Raw genomic sequence first — 26,103 nt, 5'->3', positions numbered from 1 at the left:
GTACACTAGCCTGAGAGTTTTGAAGACTGAATCTAGTTTCTGACTACCAACGCCTTAAGTCGGCATGCACAAAGACCGATGTACTGCATGCTTGTGCTTTTCCATCCACAGCATTTCTGACTTCTAGCAAAATTTTGTGCTTTTAAGACTGTGGTAACGCAGGGTAGAATTCTTTAATAAATAAATGAATGAGATCCCCTTGAGCTCTAACGTTCGGTAGTTTGGACATCTTTAGCCTTAGTACACAGCACTTGAACCGAAAGTATATCTTCAAAGGCAGGAGACTTAAATTTACAGTAAACCAGCCTTTTTGTAAGCTGGCCATACCGTTCTCGTAATCATTTATTCAAAGAAAAGCTGTCGAATCGGTCTGTGGCAATAGAGTTACAACAATAAAATGAGTTCACCCTAAAGGTTTGCGCTGTGTAACGGCGAGGCAGACATACAAATAACACACTTCCGCTATGGTGGGATGGCACCTAACGTGAGGTCAGGTAGGAACAGGGAGAGAAAGTGCCTAACTGTGCTCAGAGCATCAGGGAAGAACTCCCGGAGGGGTGGAGGCTTGAGAGGACAGTTGAAAGAGGAGCCATAGTTGGCTTGGCAGACCATGAGACCGAATTCCGGGCTAAAGGAGCTGAGGGATACCAAGGTTCAGGCCGTTCAAAATCTGGGCGTGCTGAGGAGTGGAATGTACTTGGGATGGCTAGAGCAGTGCCTTCCAAACTTACTTTTGCTGTCTAAAAGCAACATCTAAAAATATAATTAGAAGCTTAAATAGCGGCAAAGAAAATAACTCCTGCCATATTATTTTAAATTATTGACGTTTTAAACTAAAATTTAAATGTACTCTCCTAAGTGAATCTTTGGTCACATAATGATTTGATAATTACCATCATTCACAAATTCATGGCCATGCACTTTTTTTTTTTTAACACTGGCAAGTGATTCATTGTACTTTTTTTCTCTTTGAATTTGTGTTTCCGTTCCATTTCTCCTGTAGAACTTCACACTAACGTAGCATATACATGTTTTTAAAAGTCTTTAGTGAGTCATCTATTTCTCTGCCAAAAACATATTTTATTTTATTTATTTTTATTATGTTTATTTATTTTTAACAGCGAGAGAGACAGTGCAAGGATGGGGGGTGGGACAGAGAAAGAGAGGGAGACACAGAATCTGAGCAGGCTCGAAGCTCTGAGCTGTCAGCACAGAGCTCGACGCGGGGCTTGAACTCATGGAATGTGAGATCATGACCTGAGCTGAAGTCAGACGCTTAACCGACGGAGCCACCCAGGAGCCCCCAAAAACATATTTTAAATAAATAAAACAACTCTTTTGTGATAATGTTTCAATTAAACTTTTTATTTCGATATAATTGCATGTCCACATATGTTCTAAAATACGGTACCAAAAGATTCTACGTACCCTTTACCCATTGTCCTCCAGCAGTAACATCAGCAAAACTGTAGTGCAGGAACACAAACAGGATATTAACATTGATACTGATCATAAGTTATAAAGTGTCAAAAGATTTCTTCTCAGTGAGTCATCTTTTGAAATGATTACTTGTCCAAAATTGATCAAAACACTGTTTTAAAATGTTGATTAATAACTAGCAAACAAAAAGAGAAATGCCTATTTTAATGAGAAAAATGTGGCTTTTGTTCCTCAAATTAGTTCTTGTCTCTGTGGATGAATAGTAGTTATTGCTACAGGGTAACAAGATTCTGCACCAGTTATACATTGCCTTTTGTTTTCTTTGATAGCTCTGAGTGCTGAGAAACTTGTTAACATAAATAGATGGGAAAAAAAGGAACTCTGTTTGATTGACTGAGTGCATAGTGGTGCCAAGGTAGAAAATACAGGAAGAGAAGGAGCACATGGGGAGCTGGTTTGGTTTGGATATGTTGAGTTTGGGGTCTCTGCAATCTGACTATGAAGGCACTTTCACAGAAGCAAGAGGAGGAGCTGGATTCAGGGCTATACCAGCTACCTAAAGACAGAGCTTTGAGAAAGTCCCGTGTGGGCCACAGATGCAGCTGCTGCAGAGAAATGAAGTCAGTACAAGTCATTTTGGCCAGGTTAGAGAGGAGAATCTGTCGCTCTCTGGCACAGAAGTTAGACACTTCAGAGTTTTCTGGGCCAGTCATCTTTCTAATTGTTCTAGGTGGTGCCCGTACGGCCAAAGAACGCTCTGAAATCCTGATCAGATCACTAGCAACATGCCCCAGTGTCCAGGAGACCCTGGAACTGAGTGGGAGGGAACTTGAACCTGGCTCCTGATGAGGGTGTAAACCTATCGGGTCTTCAGGTCATGTAGAAAAAGTCTTTGAATAATAGGGTGGGCTATGGCCTCCCTTCGATAAGAACAAATGGAATCTTGAGCAAGTCACTTCTCTGAGCCTTCCTTTCCTATGTATAAAATGGGGACGATAAGCACAAGGAAGAGAACCTGGCACATAGTAGGGCCTCAATAACTGTTAGCTCCATTAGTAGCAGCAGCAAGAGTAGTAGATGCTCCGAATACCACGTGTCTGTGATTACCCTTTCTAGTTGTGGCCTCAGTCTACCACCTCACCTTCAACCTGGAGATTTTTGGTGCCCGGGAAAGGTATTGGCTCCTCTGGGGCCCGGTGGACTGGAGGAGAGAGCCAGAGCTGGCATAAGGTGATGCAGGGGCGCCTGGGTGGCTCAGTCTGTTAAACATCTGACTTCGGCTCAGGTCATGATCTCATGGTTCGTGAGTTTGAGCCCCACATTCGGCTCTGTGCTGACAGCTCAGAGCCTGGAGCCTGCTTCAGATTCTGTGTCCCCCTCTCTTTCTCTGTCCCATCCCCCTCTTGCACTCTCTCTGTCTCTCTCTCTCTCTCTCTCTCTCTTAAAAATAAATTACCATTAAAAAATGTGACAAAACTAAACAGCAAAAACCAAGGTCATGCAGATGTGGCAGCTATCTGGGGAAAGGCAAAGTAACAGCACCATGGGGGGCAGGGGAAGGTGCAAGCAGCAGAAACTTGCTCAGAGGTGTGATATCTCTCCCCCAACCAGAACTTAGGAGTCCCCAGGGCAAACCTCAGCATGCTCCCAACCAAACTGTTGGACCCTGAGATTAGCGTGTTACATCAGTTGTGACACATTCACGCACCGTGTGGGTGAGGTGGCAGGTGCTGAGAAATAGCCATGGATTTGACACATGGCAGTCTGGAAATCTCGGCCAGACTGCTTCTGTGGAGTGCAGGGGCGGACAGCAGAGTGGGAGGGGCCGAAGAGTCTACAGGAGGTAACGAGGAGCACGCTGGTGCAAGTAGTCGTTACATGGCCAGGCCAGAGTAGAACAGATCTTGTCCCCAGTCCGCTGCTCCTCTCTTTACGGTGCCAAAGCGGGATGATTTTCCCTGGAGACAGAGAATAAACGAGAGACCTAAACTGGAGAGCTCACGTAAATATGAGGGATTCTAGAATCATTCACGAGTCGGGGCCACATGACGGGAACAAGATGAGGACCGTCCCTAGGAATTACCCACTGGCTGCTATTATAGATAATTTAATTGTCAGAAGATGATATTCAGCAAATGGGATTATTCTGGGTGCCTTGGGGTTTTGAACATTGGGAGCATTCTTGGATGTTGAAGACTTTAGATAAAATTGACCTAGGATATGAATTTCATGCCCTGAAATTGAGGCGCTCCAAAGGTAGGTTCATGCATTTATAAGTAGGTGGAGTAAAGAATCACCTTTTTTTGTGACTACTTGAAAGGTCTCCTCTTTTAAAACATGTCCTAGTCATTATTGGACCCTTCGTGTCCAGAACAGTACCTGACATAGAACAGATGCTCAATAAATGCTAAATTAATAAATGAATTTTTAAAATATCTTCCCCATTCATACTTTGTGGTGCCTAAAATTCTGGTGTGAGTGTGTGTGTGCATGTGTGTGTGTGTGTGTGTGTGTGTGTGTGTGTGTAACACTACCATATCCATAAGCAAGGAAAGGATTAACAGACTGTCTCCAGTGCCTGGGTAATGACCTCTTCCAGCTATTATGAATCAGATTACTTTTCTCCCATGGTGTGGGGGTGGCTAAAGACCCCTGAGTGCTTGACACTTGAAAATAGGAGTGGGCTGAGAGACTATAAAAGAGGACAGAAAGTGACATCAGACTGCACAATCTTCACCCTCTACACATTCTTGTCTTGGTTCAGTCTTTTTTTAAGTTTATTTTTATTTATTTTGAGAGAGAGATAGAGAGCAAGAGGGGGAGGAGCAGAGAGAGAGGGAGAGAGAGAGAATCCCAATCTGTGCTGATGAGCACAGAGCCTGATGTGGGGCTCAAACTCACAAACTGTGAACTCACGACCGGAGCCAGAATCAAGAGTTGGACGCTTAACTGACTGTGCCACCCAGGTGCCCCTGTCTTGGTTCAGTCTTGCCCAGAACAAGGACTTCCTTCTAAGGAGACCACAGGCTGTAAAACTAAGAAGCCGATACAAGATTTGGAGATGGATGGATTCTGGGCTGGTTTTGTTAAAAGCTTGCTTCTTTTTCTAGCTTCCATGACCTCTTTTTTTTTTTTAACCTCCCTTTCTTTCTCTCCCTTTGTCTGTCCATCTGCCTCCGACTTCTTCCCTTGCCCTGCCCTGAAGTGCTTTTTCCTCCACCCTGAGGCATACTTTGGTAACTTTGTCCCTTGTTGTGGAGAGTGTGTTTGGAGGACTGTGGTTCAGCCAGTAACTGGAAGTAATTATGGAAGCACCTGCAGACTAGCCCTCAACCTCCTTGTTTTATGGCCATATAACATTCAGCCCTAAAAATTTTACAGAACTGTTTTCAAGTCGTTTCAACTCATGTCCTTTACTCAAACTGCCTGAGTTGTTTTCTTCTTCTTCTTCTTCTTCTTCTTCTTCTTCTTCTTCTTCTTCTTCTTCTTCTTCTTTTTTAATAGAAGTAGCTTTGGGAATCCTTCTCTTTACCATGTGCCACTCTGGCGGTCTTGTGCCAAAGCCGAGAAAAGCCAGTTGGAACTTGGAAATGCAGCATCACCTTGGGACTTGGGCTCTCTACTGCTGAGATTTCATCTTTTAATCAACGACTGCTCTTTTTTTCTTCCCCTGCACCATCCCCTGGACCACACAACAACCCTTTCTTATTGTTTTAGCTTGTCCCTTATAATCAAGGCTGAAAGGTCTTCTAAGAACGTATTTGTGCTTCCCTGTCAGTCCATTAAGCAACAGCTGTGCCACATATGGCCACCAGTTGCTACATCGAGGGATCCCCTTTCATGTTATGTTCTATACACAAGTTAGTGGTGCTGGCATGGATTGACTTCAAGTCTCAATATATACATTCATGTATGCAAGAAATGTAACTTTTATTTATTCTTCTATAATTGAACTTAATTTCTATTTTGAGCCCCTACTTAGCTGGGTAGTAGACATTTACTCTTAGTCAATTGAGCTTTTTTTTTTTTTTTTGCCTGAGGCTGTGTCTGTCTTTAGAGATGGCTTACAAATGCCAAGGTCATAGGGGAAAGAATGCATTTTGTCCTTAATAATTATCAGGTGATGCTGGTCACATGAGATGGCTGTTGTTTCCATCACAAGGCCCCACCTTCAGGGGCTCTCTGCGGAGGTTCTCTGTCCCTCTTCCCTCTTAGCCACTTTTCTCTAGAACTGGGGCACTTGCTCAGGAATCCGTTACTGGAATAAGGCAAGATCCCCTGCTGTCAGCTCTATGCACCTATTTTGAATCCTTTCACTGGGGTCTTGAAATATAGAATACAGTCCACTTTATCCGGACCCACCACCATCTGTACAGTCCCATTATTTCCCTTTTATCTCTTTTCTCCTCTGCTAGTTAAAAAAAAAATTGTTCTGGGCTAACATGGTGGTGACGGCATTGGTAATGTGAGGCAAGGATCACTACCCTCGTTCACTTACCATGTTGGCTAAACCCTGAATCTCCTCAGGGCCCAAATGGCATACACTTTGAAAATCTCACAGACAGAAAAGGGCTTCCTTTTTTTTTTTTTTTTTTGCTTTTCACTCCATCTTCTACCTCCTAGGGAGGTAATGGCTGAATGTAGAAGAGCCTGACCTCTTGAATTGGCAATGGACTAAGAGACCAGGAGCCACTGGGGTAAAATGTGAGTACTTCCAAAATGTTGCCCTCCGTTCACACTGTCGCTTCAAAGTTTCCCTTGAGTGGGCACTCCTGGGTTTTGTCATCATCTCCTAAGCAGCCTTTCAAAACAAGTGTTGGGGAGGTGAATGAAGTTAGAGTCTGATAGTGTCTTAGAGTAAAGTTTGAAGAACCAAGATATTGTTGAAAATATATATTGTCATGTCTTTCTTCTACTTCCTGTTTCCATGTAGCAAATAAAAGCTGAGAACACAGGGATGCCTGGGTGGCTCAGTCAGTTAAACGTTGGACTTTGACTCAGCTCATGATCTCACAGTTCGTGAGTTTGAGCCCCGCGTGAGGCTCTGTGCTGACAGCTCAGAGCCTGGAGCCTGCTTCGGTTTCTGTGTCTCCCTCTCTCTCTGCTCCCCGCTGCCCGCCCCCCCCCCCCCCCCCATTTGCGTGTGCACACTCTCTTTCTCTCTTTCTGTCTCAAAAATAAATAAACACTAAAAACAATTTTTAAAAAAGCTGAGAACACAAAGAAAGGGATTCAGTTGTAGGGAAGGAAATCCCATCCCCCTATTCTATCACCATATTTTATCCCTCATTTGAGGAGAAACAAAACTGAGCAGTGGTTTTGAGTATAAGAAATGATAATTATATTCTGTATAACTAGGGAAGTAGGAAGGAATAGATTATTGGAAATACAGAAAAAAGGTGTCTTGGGTAAATCTGACCTCCCAGCAAGGTCTATGAGTAATTAAAAGGAACAGTCCAATCTGCAAAACTTCCTTTCCATACACAATCACTATTGGACTAATTTTAGGCTATTGCAAAAAATTTTTGAATGTCAGTGTGTGAATTGAATGGGCACTTTTTTATTCACAACTCTGTCCAAATCTCATCTGTCTCCTGGGTGACCATGGATGTCAGGACCCAAACAACATGGAAAAAGTGTGAGCAGCCTAGGGGTAGATCAGAGCTCCTCTCATGGAGAGATGCTTATCTGCCTTGCCTGGCGATGGCAGTTTTCACTCTGGAAAGCCTGCTCTGTTTGTGGTCAGATGCCATCCCAGTTTCTTGATGAATGAAGATGGTTAGGAGGAAGCCAACAAAAGGTGGGGGCAGGTAAGCCTGTGTGGCCAGGCTGCCTTATATAATTACAGTAATATTGACAAATGGTCTAAAATACAGTTGGGGTTACTTTGTTTCAGAAAATCAGCTAAATGCTTATTTATCCACATCACTGTTTTAATCTCCGTAACAACCCTTTGAGTTAAGAACTCTCATATTACCATGAAACAGATCAGGAAATAGCCTGGAGAGCTTTTAAGGAGTATTCCCAAAGATAAGGATCGATACATTTCCAGTGAGTGTCCACAGCCAAAGAAGGAGCCCATGTCACTCCAAAGGCCATCTTGTGTGAGAGTCTTCTGGGAAGTGCTGTGAGGACCCCCCGGTACCCACTGGGTCAAGTCTGACCCATGACAGTAATGGAAAGGCAGGAAAGTGTGGGGCACAGATAGGCGCATCAGAAGATGCTGCTGCTTTGTGTGAATATTAACATAGAATAGGAACTGGAAAGTAGCACTTGGTAGTATCTTTTTATTATTCCTATTAAGTTGCTCCTGGAAAAGGATTACAGGTTTCCCCCAGCGGGTGGGAATTCACGGCTCCTCAGACTCTCCTCTGTCAGACCCAACTAATAGAGGGCAGGAAGGGCTTGTCATTTGAGGGACTCTGTTTTTATTTATTATTAATCAGGTCTCATTCCTTCTTAATGAAAAGAAGTTCTCCCATTCTTCTTTTTAGATTTTGGGCAGCCAGTCTTTATGTCTCACTCGGGCTTTGGTATGAATATGTGTGTGTGTGTGTGTGTGTGTGTGTGTGTGTGTGTGTGTGTGTGATTTTTATCAACACATGAAAGAACTTTTATAAACTAAACCATGAAATAAAGTCTCTCCCCTCCTCCCCAGATGGGTGTATGATTGTATGATTAAAACCTACTCCCTTAATAATTTCACAAGTGTGTTTTAGTTGGAATAAAGGTTGACTAGAAGAAGCGTGTGGGACCCCCTGCACATGGGACGGAAAGGAGAGGGCGTGAGGATGAGCAGGTGGTGAACCTGGATCCCTTGAAGGTCTAGCAGATCTGAGTGGAATGTCTGTGGTTGCTCATGCCTAGCTTTCTCCTTCCCCTCAGGCTCCCGAGAGGCAGGGAGTCTTGGAACACAGGTTACGAGGCCAAGGGGGTGACAGTCGTGATAACCCAAGTTTTTCTTCACGTGGTATTTATGATTGCCGACACAGTCCCGAATGTTAGCTCTTAGAGGCACGAGATGAGAGGGACTCTAGGTGAGAAACATGGCTAGCCCCCTCATTTTGCAGCTAACCTTGGGAAAGATGAAGGAGCAGAGCCAAGGTCATACACTACTCAGGGTCAGGACCACCTTCCAAATTTCTTAAGTTCTGGTCCAGCATGATTTCCTAACCTCAGGCTCTAGCGAGCAGAATTACTGTAAGAGGATCCCGGGCTTTTCCCTCAACATGTATTGGTGCACACAGCACTTACTTCTAAATTAGAATATATAACATTCTACCTGACACACACATAGCAACTGAACTTATTACTGTGCATTCCATACAATGATTTGGGGGCGAAAGTCTCATCTTTCTGGAGTAAAAAAATAGAACAGTAAAAAAAAAAATAGAACATAAAAGATTTATGTTTTTAATTAAAATTTAAGTCTTGCCTGGTTAAGTCTACACTGTCCTTAATGTGCATTAAGAGTGCTATGGCAGAAAACCCTCACCACTGTCGTTGGCGTGGAGGAGATTTGCTGAGCGTGGTAAGAACTTGCATTTTTATGCTTCTTCCTCGTCTTACAAATAAGCTGGTTTATTGAAAGGAGAATATTCCTATATTGGGAAATATCTCATTTGGGGTTGAGGCAGAAACTTCTGGAGGATGATGAGACACCCACTAGTACAATGACCGCTCTCATCCTCATCCAGTGCTCCCAGAAGCACACTCCCAGCCACCCCTCCTTCCTATTTTTGCCAGCCCTTCTTCCTGTAATCTTATTTCTATTCAGTTATAACCCCTTTCTTCTACCACTGGAGGAGATCCCAAGAGGATTTGAGATGGACTGACCATATGTATGGGTAGAAAGTAACTGTTACTTGAGAGTTTGCTTTGTCTTTGGTACTTTGTATGAATTGTACTCTAAGGAATCCAGTATTCCTTACGTCGAAAGGTATTCTACCCCAAACAGGTTCTGTGTTCAAACAAGTTTGGGAAGCAAAGGGTTCAACAAAATTGCTGCAAGGCTTTTCAGAAGCTATAGTTCTTCGGCCAGTCAATCTGCAGGAGGTGGGTGCGGCATGCTGCATTTTTCTCAAGCACACCTAACCATCAGATACGACAGAGGGGCAGAGAGAGAAGGAGACACAGAATCCGAAGCAGGCTCCAGGCTCTGAACTGTCAGCACAGAGCCCAACGTGGGGCTTGAACTCATGAACCATGAGATCATGACCTGAGCGAAGTTGGACACTCAACTGACTGGACCACCCAGGCGCCCTCTGAGATTGGTTTTTTCTTTATGTTTATTTACTTTTGAGAGAGAGAAAGACAGAGCGTGAGCAGGGGAGGGGCAGAGAAAGAGGGAGACACAGACTCTGAAGCAGGCTCCAGGCTCTGAGCTGTCAGCACAGAGCCCGACACGGGGCTCAAACCCATGAACCGTGAGATCATGACCTGAGCCGAAGTCAGACCCTTAACCAACTGAGCCACCCAGGCACTCCCAGATTGGTTTTTTGAATCCAAATCTTGCTTAGAGGTGGGGGAAGGGAAAGGAGGAGGAGGGAAACAGGTTAAGTGTGGGGGGGGAAGGATTGGGGTGGAGGAAGGCAGAAGAGAGTGATGACACAAACAGCATGGTGCTCTTAGAGCACCTTTCCTCATGTGGATGAAAAAGAGCTGAGAGGGGCCCCCCCGGGTGGCTCAGTCAGTTAAATGTCTGGCTCCTGATCTTGGCTCAGGTCATGATTTCACAATTCATGGGATTGAGCCATGCATGAATCTCTGTGCTGACAGCATGGAGCCTGCTTGGGATTCTCTCTCTCTGCCCCTACCCCACTCATGCCCTCTCTCTCTCCCAAAATAAATAAATAACCTTAAAAAAAAAAAACAAAGAAGAGTTGAGAGCCGAAGTATGAACTTTGATGATGATTACTAGTGCCATTGCTGTAAACATGAAGGGGTCAGCATCTTGAAACGTGGAAATGTTGCATTTTGCTGGCTTTATGCAAATACTGAGCACCCAGGATGTTACTGGAATAGATCTGTTTTCAAATAACTTTGTGTTGACATAATGATGCACAAATGAAAGAAATATACAGAAAATAATTTTATAAAAGGAAAGAAGGTTAATACGAGAGAATAAAAACTTCTACTGGAAGTGATAGAAATGATGAACAAGGGAGGTGAGGTCTGGCTCTGATGTAGATGTGAGAGCAGATAGTGTATTTCAGGACGTGTCTGGGCATGCCTCGGTTAATGTCAGCATGTCTGAGTAGACTGGGAGAAGCTAGAACTTGGACTTAGAAACTGTCATTTGCAGGAAGGTAGTCACTAAAAGGGCAGGTTGAGCCACCAGGTATGGCACCAGATACCCGGTGATTCCGTTCTGCCCACGAAACCATTTATGTAGTTGTCTTTAGGGCAGCACATAGAATTCAGAAATGAGACAGTCCCTGGAAAGGATCTTACAGAAGAAAAGCAGAGCCGTTCTTTTGGAGGGACTGCCGTACTCAGTGGACTGTTGATACAGGGAGGGCTCAGGTAGGAGAGATGATGCACGGCTTGGCAGTTGGGGTCAGATCTGAATCAGAGGGTCAGGGGCAGCCTGGAAGCAACCAGAGGGTTGGTCCAGAGCTGTTGACATGCCCCTGTTTCAGGTCCTAGAGATGAGGATGAGGCCCGATCCCGACAATGTTTGAAGGTCAAGTGGCTCCAACCGTGGGGAGAGGAGGAAAGCAGGGATTGGGAATCTGAGATTGGAAAGCTGGGATAGGGAAGCTAGACACATAGAAGCTGGGACACTGAGAGGTCTTTAGCATTTACTTTTGGAAGGTTACAGCGAGCCCACTACTTTCATCCAAGCCCGGATGAATGCAGTCAACTGTTCTTTGAAACACCTCCCTGGTGTTCTCAGGGAGATTTGGGGGAGGTGAGGGTGGGACATATTCCCGTAGTGCCTCTGACATTCTGAAGTGAATGGTAGTTTGGTTGGACTTGTCTTTCGTCTCAGTGGTTGTTGGCTCCTTGTGAGTATGGGTCATGAATTCAGAAGCAGCACACATAACTGTCATTTACTAAACTCCTCCAGCATGCCAAATGCTTTAGAAGACCCAAACCTACAAAAAGCAGGAAGTAGGTGTCATCATCTCCACTTTACAGACGGCACAGCTGAGGTCCTAGAAGCTCAGATAGCTGTTCAAGTCCTCAGAGCTAGTATGTGGAGGGCCAGGATTCAGACCCAGAATTCCCTGACTCTAAACCCCATGTGCTTTCATCCATACCAATGGCTTTCAATCTGGGAAGTCTCAAACAATACTAAGGCATAGATCCCCATCCTCGAATATTTGGATTCATTTCATTGGGGCTAGCATTTGGACATCTGTGTTTTTGTTTGTTTGTTTGTTTGTTTTGCTGCCACATATACATTGATTTTTTTTTTGAAATGAATTAACAATGTAATTTAAAAGTATACATTGGGGAACCTCCATTCTCTTTACCATAAAAATTGTTGTATCAATTTACATTTCTACCAAGAGTTTAATGGATCTTTTTTTTATGCAATTTATTGTCAAATTGGTTTCCATACAACACCCCGTGCTCATCCCAACAGGTGCCTCCTCAAGAGTGTAATGGATTTGACAGTTTTGTTTCACTTTCTTTTAATTCCAGTGGAGTTATCATGCACGGTTATGTTAGTTTCAGGTGTCCAGTGTAGGGATTCAACGCTTCCATACATCACCTGGTGTTCATCAGTATCACCAGTATGCTTAATTCCTGTCATTTATTTCACCCATCCTCCCCCCCCCGCCCCACCTCCCGTCTAGTAACCATCAGTTTGTTCTCTATAGTTAATTATCCGTTTCTTGGTTTCTCTCTCTCTTTTCTCCTTTGCTCATTTGTTTTGTGTCTTAAGTTCTACCTATGAGTGAAATCATATGGTATTTATCCTCTTCTGAGTTAGTGTACTTAGAATTATACTCTCTAGCTCCATTCACATCATTGCAAATGGCAAGATTTTTATGGCTGAATAGTGTTGTGTATCATGTACCATCTCTTCTTTACCCATTCATCAGTCAACGAATATTTGGGCTGCTTCCATAATTTGTCTGTGGTAAATAATGCTGCAATAAGCATAAGGGTACATGTATCCCTTTGAATTAATATTTTTGTATTTTGGGGATAAATTCCCAGTAGTGCAATTCCTGGATCATAGGGTGGTTCTGTTTTTAATTTTGGAGGAAACTTCATATTGTTTTCCAAAGTGACTGCACCAGTTTGGATTCCCATCAGTGGTGTGAAAGGGTTTCTTTTTCTCTGCATTCTCACCAACACTTACTGTTTCTTGTGTTTTTTATTTTAGCCATTCTGACAAGTGTGAGGTGAAATCTCGTAGTTTTGATTTGCATTTCCCTGATAATGAATGATGTTGAACATCTTTTCATGTGTCTGTTGACCATCTGTATGTCTTCTTTGGAGAGATGTCTGTACATTTCTTTTGCCCATTTTTAAATTGGATTCTTTGTTTTTTGGGTATAGAATTGTGTAAGTTCTTTATATAATTTATATACTAACCCTTTATCAGATATGTCATTTGCGAATATCTTCTTCCATTCAGTAGGTTGCCATTTCGTTTTGTTGATTGTTTCCTTTGCTGTGCAGAGGCTTTTTATTTTGATGAGGTCCCAATAGTTTATTTTTGCTTTTATTTCCCCTTGCCTCAGGAGACATATCTAGAAAAATGTTGCGATGGCCAATATCAGAGATATTACTGTGTGTACTATCTTCTAGGATTTTTATAATTTCAGGTCTCACATTCAGGTCTCTAGGACATCTGTGTTTTTAACTTCACTAGGTGCTGTTAATGTGCAGCCAGCGCTAAGAATCCTGGCCCTCTATCATGTCGTTTCATCTTTATTGCTCTCCCTGGCTTCTAGAACAGCCCTCATCTATGTTGGGGGCTAAAGATGCATTTATTAATTAGTTCAGATGGTGTTTGTGACCAAAGGGAAAAGCAGGTGACTGAATGCCACTAAAAGTTATACAGTATTCCCTTAGAGGCTGAAATTGAACACTGGATGTTTACCAGCAGACATAATTAAGGATCAGAGGGCTGCTATTCGTTACATGCTTAGAGATGTTTTCCAAATCTTCCATTGCAGGTGGCGTTGTCCTCAACCCAGCCTATTATGGCATGCCTGGCCATACCAACATTATGATCCACGAGGTGGGGCACGTCCTGGGACTCTACCATGTCTTCAAAGGGGTCAGTGAGAGGGAATCCTGTGATGACCCCTGTAGGGAGACAGTGCCATCCATGGATACGGGAGACCTCTGTGCCGACACTGCCCCTACTCCCAAGAGTAAGCTGTGCCAGGACCCAGAGCCTACCAATGATACCTGTGGCTTCACCCACTTCCCGGGGGCTCCGTTCAGCAACTACATGAGCTATACAGGTATCACAACAGTTTCAGTATGTGTATCTGCTATGAAGATTACGTGGGGGCCTTTTGGGGCCAGGGCGGGGTATGGAGGTGTGGGAGGTGGAGAGGCCTGTGAAGCAGTCACTCATGCCAGAGGGCTGAAGTGTATTTACCACGGCATATTCTTTTTCATGTGTGCCTTTGAAGAACTTAAATATGGAGATGAGAAGGGGTCTAAGGGGCTGGATTCTCCTCCACTAGAGGTCAAAAGAAAAACACACCTCTATCTTGGATTAGTTTAAAAAGGAGACAAAACCCAAAGCTCTCTTGAGATTGCTTTGACCTCTAGAACTTGGTTATTCCTGTTCTTGCCCACGTTCTTAGGCATTCTCTCTGAAGGAGACTCCCAACAGTGAAGGAAAGAAGTTTCTGGGTCAAGGTGCCTCTGTGCTGTTTTTGAAGTTAGTCAAGAAGATGGACCTGGTTAATTTTAAGCTCAAGCTCAGGATTCCTTTTTATTTTGTTCTTTTTTAAGGTATCAGATTTGCTTCTTCCAACATGAGCCAAGGGCTGATTCTTAGCTTGCCTACCAAAGGAAAAAAAAAAAAAACAAAACAGGTGCTGTCTTATTTAAAAAATGGCACTACTTTCCTGCCCTGGGAACAACCCTATTATCTGGTCTTGTTATCCTGGACTATGTCTCTTACTTGTCCAGTTTCTCTTGCTCATTTCTGGCAAAAAGTAGTAGTTATCATAATCTCTTGGTGACGGACTCAAATTTATCCCTAAAAGTAAAGACTGATTTGATTTGATGACTTATTCTAGGGAGAAGGAAGGGATGATTTTTCTGTAAGGTGAAGGGTCTTGTTTGGTAATAAATTCTAAGGCTATCCTTTACCCCCACTCCAAAAAAAAAAAAAAAAAAAAAAAAAAAAAAAGATAAACCACAAGGCCTTGGTCATGCCTCTGAAGGAAAGAAGGGAAGAAAAGAGTGGTGACCTGGTCACCTATTGTCTCATTTTGGCATATAATTCAGGCACACTGAATTCATAAGAACCAGCAGCCCTGCCTCCCCCCAACGAGGACACAGTGGCCCTTGCCATGGGAGACCAGACAATGGGGTGCAGAGGGCAGAGCTGTTTAGGCACCGCCTTTGAAGTGGGCCGGGAAAACCATCTAAGGAACAGGGGGCAGTGTTCGGCTGGTGTGCTTTCATTAAAAAAAGCTCTGAGGGGCGCCTGGGTGGCTCAGTCAGCTGGGCGACCGACTTCGGCTCAGGTCATAATCTTGTGGTTCATGAGTTCAAGCCCCACATAGGGCTGGCTGCCGTCAGGCTGTCAGCGCAGAGCCCTCTTCGGAGCCTCTGGCCCCCACTCTCTGCCCCCCACCCCGCTGGCACTCTCCCCCAAAATAAGTAAATATTTTTTTTTAATTTTTTTAACGTTTATTTATTTTTGAGACAGAGAGAGACAGAGCATGAATGGGGGAGGGTCAGAGAGAGGGGGACACAGAATCCGAAGCAGGCTCCAGGCTCCGAGCTGTCAGCACAGAGCCCGACGTGGGGCACGAACCCACGGACCGCGAGATCATGACCTGAGCCGAAGTCGGCCGCTTAACCGACTGAGCCACCCAGGCGCCCCAAGTAAATATTTTTTTTTAAAAAAGCTCTGAAACTAAAATAACTCCTTTTCCAGCCCTATGAAAATTATGTTAACAGGGAGATGTTGCAGGCCCCAAAAAGAAGGTAAGGACCACCAGTCCCAGTCCTGCTGCATCCTTGACATTTTGGCTCTCTCTTTCCTTGAGCGTCTCCACCGAATCCTCCCTAACCTTGGCAGTCACTGGGCATGAAGCAGGTGTCTGCAACTCTGGAAATGTTCATGAGTAAAAAGGCCATATGCTGAAACACTGCCATCTTGTGGTTTCCTGAATAAGTAACCGTCAGCTCCGAGCAATCTTGTACCCCAGGGCGTGAGTCTCCCCCTGGCTCGGCCTCATAGCAAGGTACTGGCCCTGCTTTAGGGATCAGCAGTGCTCTTCTCTGCCTTCTCTTTCCCACTGTGGCTTACATACTCTCTGGAACAGCATACATTTATTCGCCTGACAAGTCCCTGGGGAACCCAGTATGTGTGAGGCTTTGTATTAAGTGACTCAGGGTGTGAGCAAGGCAGAATTCACCCCTGCCTCGGTGGGCCTTGGCGGTTAAAGCCTTCATCTCTCCTGTTCCTTTTTTTTTTTTTTTTTTTGTCTCCACAGATGATGACTGCACCGACAGCTTCACCCCTAACCAGGTGGCCCGGATGCATTGCTATTTGGACCTTGTGTATCAGCAGTGGAGTCAAAGTCGGAAGCCCACCCCCATTCCCATCCCACCCATGGTCATCGGGCAGACCCACACCTCCCTCACCATCCACTGGCTTCCTCCAATCAGTGGGGTTGTGCACGACAGGTGAGAGAGGCGCTTGCCGCGGGTGAGGGCGTGTCTCTGGGGTCTCTGGGGCATGTCAGACATGCAGGGCGAAGGATGCGAAGTGAGGGGAGCCCCGGTTTGGGTCTGTAAACCTGAGGACCACTGCTCAGGGCCTCCCTCCATAGTCGTCCTCCCCCTGGGAGAGCTCACGTGGCTGTCAGGTAAGCCCCTGGCTCGTCATAGGTGCTTACTTCTTGGCAAGGGGCCTGTCACGGTCAGATCAGGCAGGCTTCCAGAGCCTTGAAGAGGTTGACAAAGGTGATGAAGATGAGCTGACAGAGCTGAGGTGGCATTTGCTACCTGTCCAGGTCAACCAATCCTCCCTGGTGTGAGGGGCGGGGGGCCGAGACTTGCTGCCTGCACAGTGGTGTTGGGGGGAAGTGTGGTATGTTCAGGCAGCTGGAGGTGGGGGAGGGGTGGTGGCAGGTTATTCACTGTGTAAGGGGCTGTGTAAGGGGCTTAACCGACTTTTGTGGTGTTTCTAATGCCTTCTCTGCTTCCTCTTGTACCTGGTGCCTGCCCCACTGATGGCTTACTGTCTTAGGGAGTTGTCCTTATCTGTGTGTTCTCCCATTTGCCCCATTTCACTGCCACTCCCTGGGGGCAGGAGTATTTTTTGTATCTCTGTCCCTTGGCCTGCCACAATAGACACCTGATACATGTTGTTTTGTTTTTTTGTTTTTTTTTGAAGAGAATCGTTACACCTAAAATTAGTTCCTTACTTATCCTTTGCATACTGGTATAAATGAATACCGGGGAAGGTGTAAAAAAGGAGAGAAGGTAGGAAAAGCATCCCCTGTGACAGTGCTGGGAGTCTGGGGCAATGTGGATTCTCTGGAAAGGGCCAGAACTCCACCGCTGGCCTGTGCAGGCTCTCCACTGTCAAGCCCTGCCACCGTCTTTTAAATGACCGCAGTGGCTCTTGTCTCTTTGGTCCATCTTTGTGTGAAGCGTTGCACTAGGTATTGTACCGGCAGTTGTCTTCCTCGGTCCTTGTGGCGAGCACGACTCCTGCCCCATGAGTGAGAGACCCAAGCCCCAGAGAGGCACATGGTGGCTAGCCCCAGACCCCACAACCGAGCAGAGGTGAAAGTGTGGCATCTGCTCGAATTGCAGAAACGGGAAACCTGGAATCGATTATTTCTATGAACTTCGAGCTTTCCCATTTAGAAGGTAGATAGCCCCTCTTCTACTTAGAACTTCCCCCCTGGGTGTGCAACCCCAGCAACTGAGCTCCATGTCCCTGGAGCATGTTTCCATGCACTCCACCTTTGCCGAAAGCCTGGGAGAAAAGACAGGGAGAGACAGGGATGAGGGCAAGCAGGCGAATCGGTTTTCAAAGTGGCGTTCCCAGCCTGCTGGATCTTGGGACCCGTCCTCAGTACCTTGATGCGTGCTCAGTGCGTGATGTGACTTAGCACTTAAGGATCCTACAGAGCAGCTCTGATGGCCATCAGCACCCAGGCTTTCCTGGGCTCCATCTGTGAGTCAACAAATGTGATGTGTTTAAGAATCCTCTTCCCGCCAGGGTGACCCTGTGCAACTTCAGTCGGACTGGCTGAACAGTAAGTCCTCCTGTGGGCATGTGCAGACTGGAGTTTTATATCAGTTTATGTAACACACGTAAACAATTTAATCTCTCAATTCTCCCTCTGGTACAAACGTTACGATAGAGCAGACATCAGTACTGGCATGCCGTGAGTCTGTTGGCAGAAAAGGCTGTAATTTGCTTCGTTTTCTCAGCTAGGTGGGCCACAGTGTGGAGGCCTCCCAACATGCATGTCGGGGAGACTCGCGTCACACACCCAGCGATTTGTGTCACGCTCGGAGTTGTGTTTACTCCTCCCCAGTAGGTATTTGGAATTCTTATGTCAGAGAGGAGCCCAACCACGCACTCAGCAGTGGCCCTGGAGAGGCCAAGTACATCAAGGAAGTGTGGTTTGGAGTTGTGTCCACGTTAGAAGTGGGTGCTAACCGGAGTCAGAGGTTGGAGTTAACTGCACCTCTTCATTGCCAAGGTCCCGGACATTTGATGGTTTTGGGGAACTTGCGGAAAGGAATTAAGGAACTTGCTGTGACCTTAGGCAGCTGACTTAATCTCTCTGAGCCTGAGTGTCCTCATTTGTAAACACAAGAGTTCTTGTAGGGATTAGAAATGATTTATGAAAAGCGCCTTGTGGCACAGCGCCAGGTATATAAGGTGCTTAAAAACGGGAGCTTGGAAGAAAAGGGAGCCAATCGCATAATTATTACTTCTATTTAACAATCATATTATTTTTCTAGTCTATTACATGATATTCATTTTCTCTCTCTAGCTGGCAGAGACCTTGGCTTAATGCCTCCATTTTCAGATGCCCAGTTGGGCTTCTAAAAAGATTCTAAGTATCAGAGATGAGCCTCATCAAGTGCTCTCACCTTGTCATTTGGCTATTGAAGAGCTCCTTGTAGAGTGTGCTGATAGTCTCAGGGATGCTCATAAAACAAGCTCTTACAGAGGGACAGCTAAAGCCAGTCCCTATGCTAACTGCTGGGCATAGAAAGACTGGAACTTGGTCTGGGCCTGCTCATAGGCAAAGGAGAGAACGGGAATGTCCTGTCCTAAGACAGGGGCCAGAACTTGCAGTGGGTGCGTAGAGGAGAGAGAGTGCCTGCCAGGCAGAAGAGTAGAGCTAAATACCGCTGCAGAGGTTACATGTGAAGGGGCTTTGAAGGATGAATAGGAGTTTGTTAAGCAGAGAAGCTTTAAAAGGCTATTTTTTCAGGAGAGAGAAGAGCATATTTCACAGAGCTGTGAGAAGGGCTGTATATTTGAGGAATGGTGATGAGTTCATTGTGCTGGGGACATAAGTTCATAAAGGAACGAAAGTGAGTAAGGCTGGAGTTAGCTTGTGAAGAACCTTGGATCATGGTAAGAAATCTGGAGGTATTCACACAGGCGATGGAGAGCCAGGGGGCATCACATTTCACATGACTTTCATACATCAAGTGGGGAGTTTAAAACATAAGGCCACATATCGTTAATGAGTTTACTCTGAAAATTGCTGTCTGTTTTAGCTGGGAGCAATGGAAGGGGTCTTGGGATGGGTTATTAAAAGTCAGCCTAGTTAGGGGTCTTATGCTGAAAGATTCAGATCATAATTATTTTGGGTTGAATGTTCCTAGGATAGAAGCTGTCCGCTTTCATCTCCACAGGCCTCCTTTATGACTTAGTTAAATTCTTCTGCTTCATAACCTTGAGATTTTCATGTCACTATGAATTTTTAAAAGAGGAGGTCTACCCCAGAAGGAAATGAGTTGAGAAACAGTTGTGTTCCCAGTTACCCCCCGGGGCCTCACTACCCATCGCCACTCCCCCGTCCCCAGAGGCCTTCCAAATTTCGAATTTTGTGATCCCAGTTCACCTGACCACTTCTCCTTGTGTCCCCTCCCCCTTCATCTTCCCAGGGTCCCAGGCAGCGTGTGTGGTGCCTGCACTGAAGATGGGACATTCCGTCAGTATGTGCACGCAGCTTCCTCCCGGCGTGTGTGTGACTCCTCAGGTTACTGGACTCCAGAGGAGGCTGTGGGTAAAGCACCATAGCTTTTTTGTTTATACCTGGTGGCTGCTGAGAATGGGGGTGGGGGGGAGGGGGGAGCGGTGGCATGGTGAGAAGAAGGGAGCCCGTGTGTGTGTGTGTGTGTGTGTGTGGTTTGCTGGATGTGTCTCCAGGGGCCTGGGAAAGACTGCCTGGTACCTTCGTGTGTCCCACATGTGCTTAGCATGGAGGCCCGATGGCTGTGGCAGAGCAGAGGTCAGCATAGAGGACAGAGGGATGGAGAAGGACAGCTGAGCTCAGGGGGTGACTTCAGGATGAGAGCTCAGGCGTTCAGTATTATGCACCCCTACCAGCCCACAGAGCTGCCTTGCCACATAACAGTGTAAGCTGATCTCTATCAGGAGAGTAATAGAGAACACATTGCAGGGAACACCGACGTTCGGCCCAAGCCAGTCTGGGTGGGGGTGGGGGTGGGGGTGGGGTGGACTAGGTGTTCCAAACTGATCGTTCTCATCTATGCTATTTTATGAGTCCATTAATCACGGGGTACTGGTTGTGCTTTGGATGTGATCTAAGTTACATCCTAGACTCTAGGAGGGGGAAAGTGTTTTTAGCTGTCCCTTTTCCTGGTCCTCACCATACTTCTCAGTTAATGCTCACTCACATACGTACAGCAAGGCCTCTAGGACAAATTCAAGCATAAATGTTATCCTAGTTCAAGTCCGGAAAATGCTGTTGACAGGGGTTTTAGCACCTTCCGTTGAATGGCTTGACTTCTTCCATCTCCATCATCTTCAGTGTTTACCTCGTTGTCATCTTTTTCTTTTTCTTGTATTTATTAAGATCATGAGAACTAATTAGTGAGATGAATTGGACACAGTCCTGTTTGAGTTAGTTTGCACTCTTGATTCTGACAAAGAAAAAAGAAAAGAAAAAGGACAGTGGTTTTAGAGTCAACAGTGTCTGTAAAATGTCCCTTTGAGCTCCCAGTCACTCAAATGACAGGAGCCTCAAGGAGAAATTGGGAGGGAGACATTGTACTTGATTCTGATTGGGCATATAGAACTTTTTTCAGATGTGAGTTTTCAAGAAAGAATGGAAAACGACTATGAAATTCACATTGGCATTGTGTTGGACTCATGTGGAGATTGGCATTTCATAAAAAGTCTTTTCTGTGGCAAACAGATTGTCCTGTACTAGTGTCTTAATGGCCATTCAACTCCCTGGCTCTGAATTTCTCTCCTTTTAATTCTTGGCAGACTTTAAAGTTATGTGGTAGAGGTGAAAGGAATTAGAAGGTCTGGGTTCTAATTGTTGAATCGTGTCTCGAGGTAAATCAAATCAGCTTTCAAGGCCTCCGCTTCCTGTCTTACCATGAGATCATGGTAAAAATTTTCTGAGACAGTGGTGCTGTTGGGTTGGCTTCCAAGGGGTTTTACTCGGCTAATATTTTGGGGACGGCTATCGGAAAATACCACTAAGAAATACTGGTCTTCCTTTGCTTTGAAAAGATGGAGAACCCAGTCATACTTAAAATATACACAATGAAAGTGATTGACTCCCCAGCAGAGTGTGCACAAGCATGCATATCTACAGATACGATCCAAACCTACTTAACGAACACTTACTGACCACCAACTGCTTTCTAAAATGCAATGAAGAAGAGAAAATGGAACCACATTCCCTGCTTAAATATCTTTCTGGAATGAACTCCTGGCTCTGTAATCTAAATTAGACCCTATCCCTCTCTAGCCTTTTATCCTTCTTCATTTTTCTTCAAAGATGCCATTACCGCTTTGTCTAGTATTGTGCCCTGTCACCCTATTGTGAGAATTATGACTTAATCTTTGTTGCTTATCTTTCTTCGATGCCCAGATCAGTGCTAGGTGTAAAGGAGGTACACAGTCATTTTTTGTTGAATGAATGAATAAATGAATGAATGGATTCATAGTACAGGCCAAAGATAATAAGGACTGTGAGACGTAACACACACACACACACACACACACACACACACACACACCCCACACATTTGAATTTGTCTCCTCTGGGTTTTGGAGCATTCTTTATTTTCCAAATTCTGAAGGGCTAAATAATTCTGTTTTTGCAAATGTAATTTGCAAATTTTTCCATGGAACATTGTATAGGTCTTTCACACTAACCTAGTAACCCAGAGGTTAAATAGTACTTATTTCATCAGTGAGGAAATTGAGGCTTATAAAGACTTACCATGGTCACACAGCTAATAGCACGGCACCAATTAGATTGTGACTCTGCTGATTCTAATTTAGCACTTTTTTCTGAATTTCCCCTTGTGTGATATGAAAGAACACCGTTTGTATAGATTATTTTCACAGAACTGACCTTAACATATTTGCAATATTTGATTTTTGACCGTCCCTTTTTTGCTTAGCTACTGAATGTCTATTTTTCTCCCCACTCACAAATACATGCTTCTATTTCCTGCCTGCAGTTTCCTCCATGCAGTGACCTAACTGCTCATACCTGAACTAAAAGGGAAATCTCAACGTATGGTTGTAAAATTCGGCTAAAAGTCATTTGGAAGGACTGCTAAGGTGTGATCTTAGGGAATGAAAAAAGTTTTGCGGAGAGCCTAGTTAAACAAAATGTAGTGACGGACCGAAACAAACATTGGCCTTATTAATAAATAAAACAGGGTTTCAGAAGCATTGATTTATCATACATTATGAATAAACTCAGTACAAATAATTCTCCTCTGATCAAGGACTCTTTAAGGACATGACTTACCTTGACTGCATTAGCTTCATGTTTCCACGTGCGCCTGCTCCATTCTGGAAGCCTTGCTGGGCTACGCTTATTAGAGGCCCCATGTAGAGGGGTATGGAGCAAGACACAAACTTCTAAATTGTCACATGTTTGTCCTCAGTAGGACTGAAGATCTACCCCACGACGTCGACCAACTTCTGTGGGGATTGGCTCAAAGCTCTCTTCTTTCTTCTTTCTGGTTGCTCACGTGAGCTACTCATTTTTAGACTTAATGGCAGTTCCTGACGCATCTGTCTTTCTGTTCACCTCCCTCAGGGCCTCCAGACGTGGACCAGCCCTGTGAGCCGAGCTTGCAGGCCTGGAGTCCCGAGCTCCACCTGTACCATATGAACATGACGGTCCCCTGCCCTTCGGAAGGCTGTAGCCTGGAGCTGCTCTTCCAGCACCCGGTCCAAGCTGACACCCTTACCCTATGGGTCACCTACCTCTCCATGGACTCCTCCCAGGCACTCTTTGACACGGAGATCTTGCTGGAACACCAGGAGTCTGTGCACCTGGGCCCCTTAGACACTTTCTGTGACACCCCACTCACTATCAAACTGCATGTGGACGGGAAGGTCTCGGGGGTGAAGGTCTACACCTTTGATGAGCGGATGGAGATTGACGCAGCTCTGCTAACTTCCCAGCCCCATAGTCCCCTGTGCTCTGGCTGCAGGCCTGTGAGGTACCAGGTTCTTCGTGAGCCCCCATTTGCCAATGGCTTGCCCATGGTGGTGACAAATCCTCACAGGAAGTTCACGGACGTGTGAGTTGGGCAGTAGGGCTTTCTAAACCATGGGGCTTCCTGGGGCTTTGGGAGTGGGTCTTGCTTCCCCTTTCCCACTTTTTTCCATTCCAACATGCCCTTAGCTGGAGAAATGTTCAGAATCCCAGAGGGGATTTTATTCTAAAGTGGCGTATCTGAGATGAAGAAAAATATTTCCCAGGAAGGGGCGAGCAAGTATTCTGAGTAATGTTGCCATCATTAGGATCATGGAAAAAAAAAAGAGATTCTTCTCTGAGGTGCTTCTGCTGGACTGAAAGTATTTGCCACAAATAAGTTGATCAGAGTCGACTGCTGTCTAGTGACACAATTTAATTTCTGATCCTTGCTGTAACTTTTGGATAATCTGCCACAGCTCCTCTACCATTTGAAGACGGTAGTTAACTCTTCATCATTGAGCAAGGAAGCCAAGTGTCCTGCAGGCACACCTTCATTTCAAGACTCATTCCTGATGTGTGTTTCACGCTTCCCTCTTTTGCTCCTCCCTCTTTCCCTCTCTCTTTCCCTTCCAGCTCCCTTTTCTCTTTCTTCTGTTCCTTCTACGCGTAGTGAGTTGTGCTGTGTTCCTGGCACTGTGTGCTCAGTGCTGGTAACACAGACTAAGTAAGGTAAGATCATTGGCGCCAAAGAGTTCAAGGTCTAAAGGAGAAGGTTTGTATCCCCAAAGGCACATTACCCCCGCCTTATAACTTTCCTCAGAGACTGCCCAGAACTTGGGGTAAAACAAAAATGGTATCAGAGGTGCTAGATTAGTGTTTGCTGCGTTGAAAATAATCACAAAATGAAGTAGGCTAAACCAACAAACACAATTTTTCTTTTTTTTTTAAGTTTTATTTATTTTGAGAGACAGAGAGAGACAGAGAGAGAGAGAGAGAGTGCACACGAGTGGGGGAGGGGGAGAAAGTGAGAGACAGAGAGAGAGAGAGAGAGGGAGAGGGAATCCCCAGCAGGGTCCACACTGTTAGTGCAGAGCCTGATGCGGGGCTGGATCCCATGAACCACGAGATTATGACCTGAGCTGAAATCAGGAGTCAGATACTTAACCGACTAAGCCACCCAGGTGCCCCACCAACACTATTTTTCATGATCCTTCGGATCGGCTGGTTGCTGTCACCTGGACTGGCGTGGTCAGCAGAGACGGTCCCGGGCAAGCTCCTGTACCTGTTGGCTGAGCTGAAACAGCCGGCAGGGCTGGGAAGACGACCATGACCTCTCATTCCCTGGCAGGCTTCACGTGGGCTTGTCCTCACGGTGGATGGGAGGGCACCAGCAGCAGGGGGGGCAAGCCCCCACCTGCTCGTATGTTACTCGTGCTGACGTCCCGCTGGCCACAGCAAGTCACACAGCCAATGCCAGACGCAAGGGGCGGCAAAATGGACTCTGTCTCTTGATGGGAGGAATAGCGACGTCATATTGTGGAGGGGCGTGAACGTGGGACGGAAGGAACTGAGGTCAATTTGCAGTCTACCATAGCTGCACGAAAGTAGAGGACGACGTTCACCTTGAGCTTTACTCCACTTTTCTTGTCATACCTGCTCTCTGAATTACACCTGGGGGACAATGAAATGGGCACAAAGCTCATGAAAATGAGAGGGGAGCTCACGGGACAGATTTAAAAAGAAAAATCAGTTTTCAAGCTTCTCTAATAAGGCAGTTAAAATGACCTTTGGCATCTAACATGGTATCCACACATGCGTTCACACACACACACAACCTTTAAAGTCAGTCGTACCCCATTTTGTGGATGGGAAAACTAAGACTTCACTTCAATTTGGTTGAACAGCTACCTGTGGCAGACTCAGGATTAAAATCCGGTTTTATGACCGAGTCTTGTTTTGGTTCCCTTTCCTTTGTGACACGGTGCCTTTTATAAACTCAGGTCATTGAAGGTTCGGGCAACCTGCTGCTGAGTTTATCCACAAGAAGCGTAAACACATTTTGACACTCCCGGCCGATCTTTTCCCAGCTGCGGGGCAGTGTGAGACTTTTATGCGTGGCTGGATGAGAAGTCTGACAGAAACCACTCTGAAAAGGGAGCCATCAGAATTGATTAGAATAAAAAAAATTGCTTTTGCTTTTGAAATATCTGGCACTCTCGTGAGAAGATTGTTTCCCTAAAAAAAGCCGATGTGGAGCTTGAAAAATCTTTAATATTTAGATGTCTTTCTTGTTAAAATAATCAAAAGCCACTAGGGAGGTTTTTAAAGATGTTTCTGAGACCCCACAGTATTTCCCATTGGCTGGCTGCGGCATTAAGCAAGAGAGTGGCTGAGTTGAAGAATCTGTTAAGGAGGAGAGGCTGTTGGCAGGAGATTTGTGGCGGCCATTCATGGCAGTCCCCATAACCCTCTGGGATCCTGTCCTCCTAAGTAACTCCCATTTGAGCTTGACTTTGGTGAGAGTTTTCCAATCCGGGCAGGCACTGAGCAAAATTAAGAGAAGGGCAGAATTTGTTTTTGGAAACGGCAGCCCTCTCTTGAGTCCCTTACCCCCACTTAAATGTTCAGTCTTTCATGCCTCTACCTGATCAGTGCGCTCAGGTTCTAGAGAGAGTCTGATAAATTCCTTCCATCTCTGGTGTCAACCAATAAAACCCAATTCCCAGTGTATATAAATTTGGGCGGGGCTAGAGGTGGGGAGTCATTTAACATATTCCTAGTTGTGGGATTTTTGGCATCCCAA

General features: G+C 45.3%; 1 protein-coding gene across 4 annotated transcripts in view; it reads left to right on the top strand.

Annotated features, from left to right (window-relative positions):
- Window positions 1-26,103, top strand: part of PAPPA2 (pappalysin 2) — a 274,087-nt gene that overhangs the window by 112,588 nt on the left and 135,396 nt on the right. For 3 of the 4 annotated variants that reach the window (XM_019425665.2, XM_019425648.2, XM_019425657.2), the window contains 4 exons: window positions 13,584-13,877; window positions 16,101-16,293; window positions 19,759-19,880; window positions 22,914-23,403. In XM_019425665.2, the coding sequence (XP_019281210.2) occupies window positions 13,584-13,877; window positions 16,101-16,293; window positions 19,759-19,880; window positions 22,914-23,403 (1,099 nt within the window). The remainder of the gene's footprint in view (window positions 1-13,583; window positions 13,878-16,100; window positions 16,294-19,758; window positions 19,881-22,913; window positions 23,404-26,103) is intronic. The other variant, XM_019425675.2, reaches the window with a different exon arrangement.

Source organism: Panthera pardus, unplaced genomic scaffold, assembly GCF_024362965.1.
Source record: "Panthera pardus isolate Hobbes unplaced genomic scaffold, ASM2436296v1 HiC_scaffold_21, whole genome shotgun sequence".
NCBI classification, from domain to species: Eukaryota; Metazoa; Chordata; class Mammalia; order Carnivora; family Felidae; genus Panthera; species Panthera pardus.
Note: the sequence above shows the minus strand (reverse complement) of the source record. Positions and strands in the feature narration are given on the sequence as shown.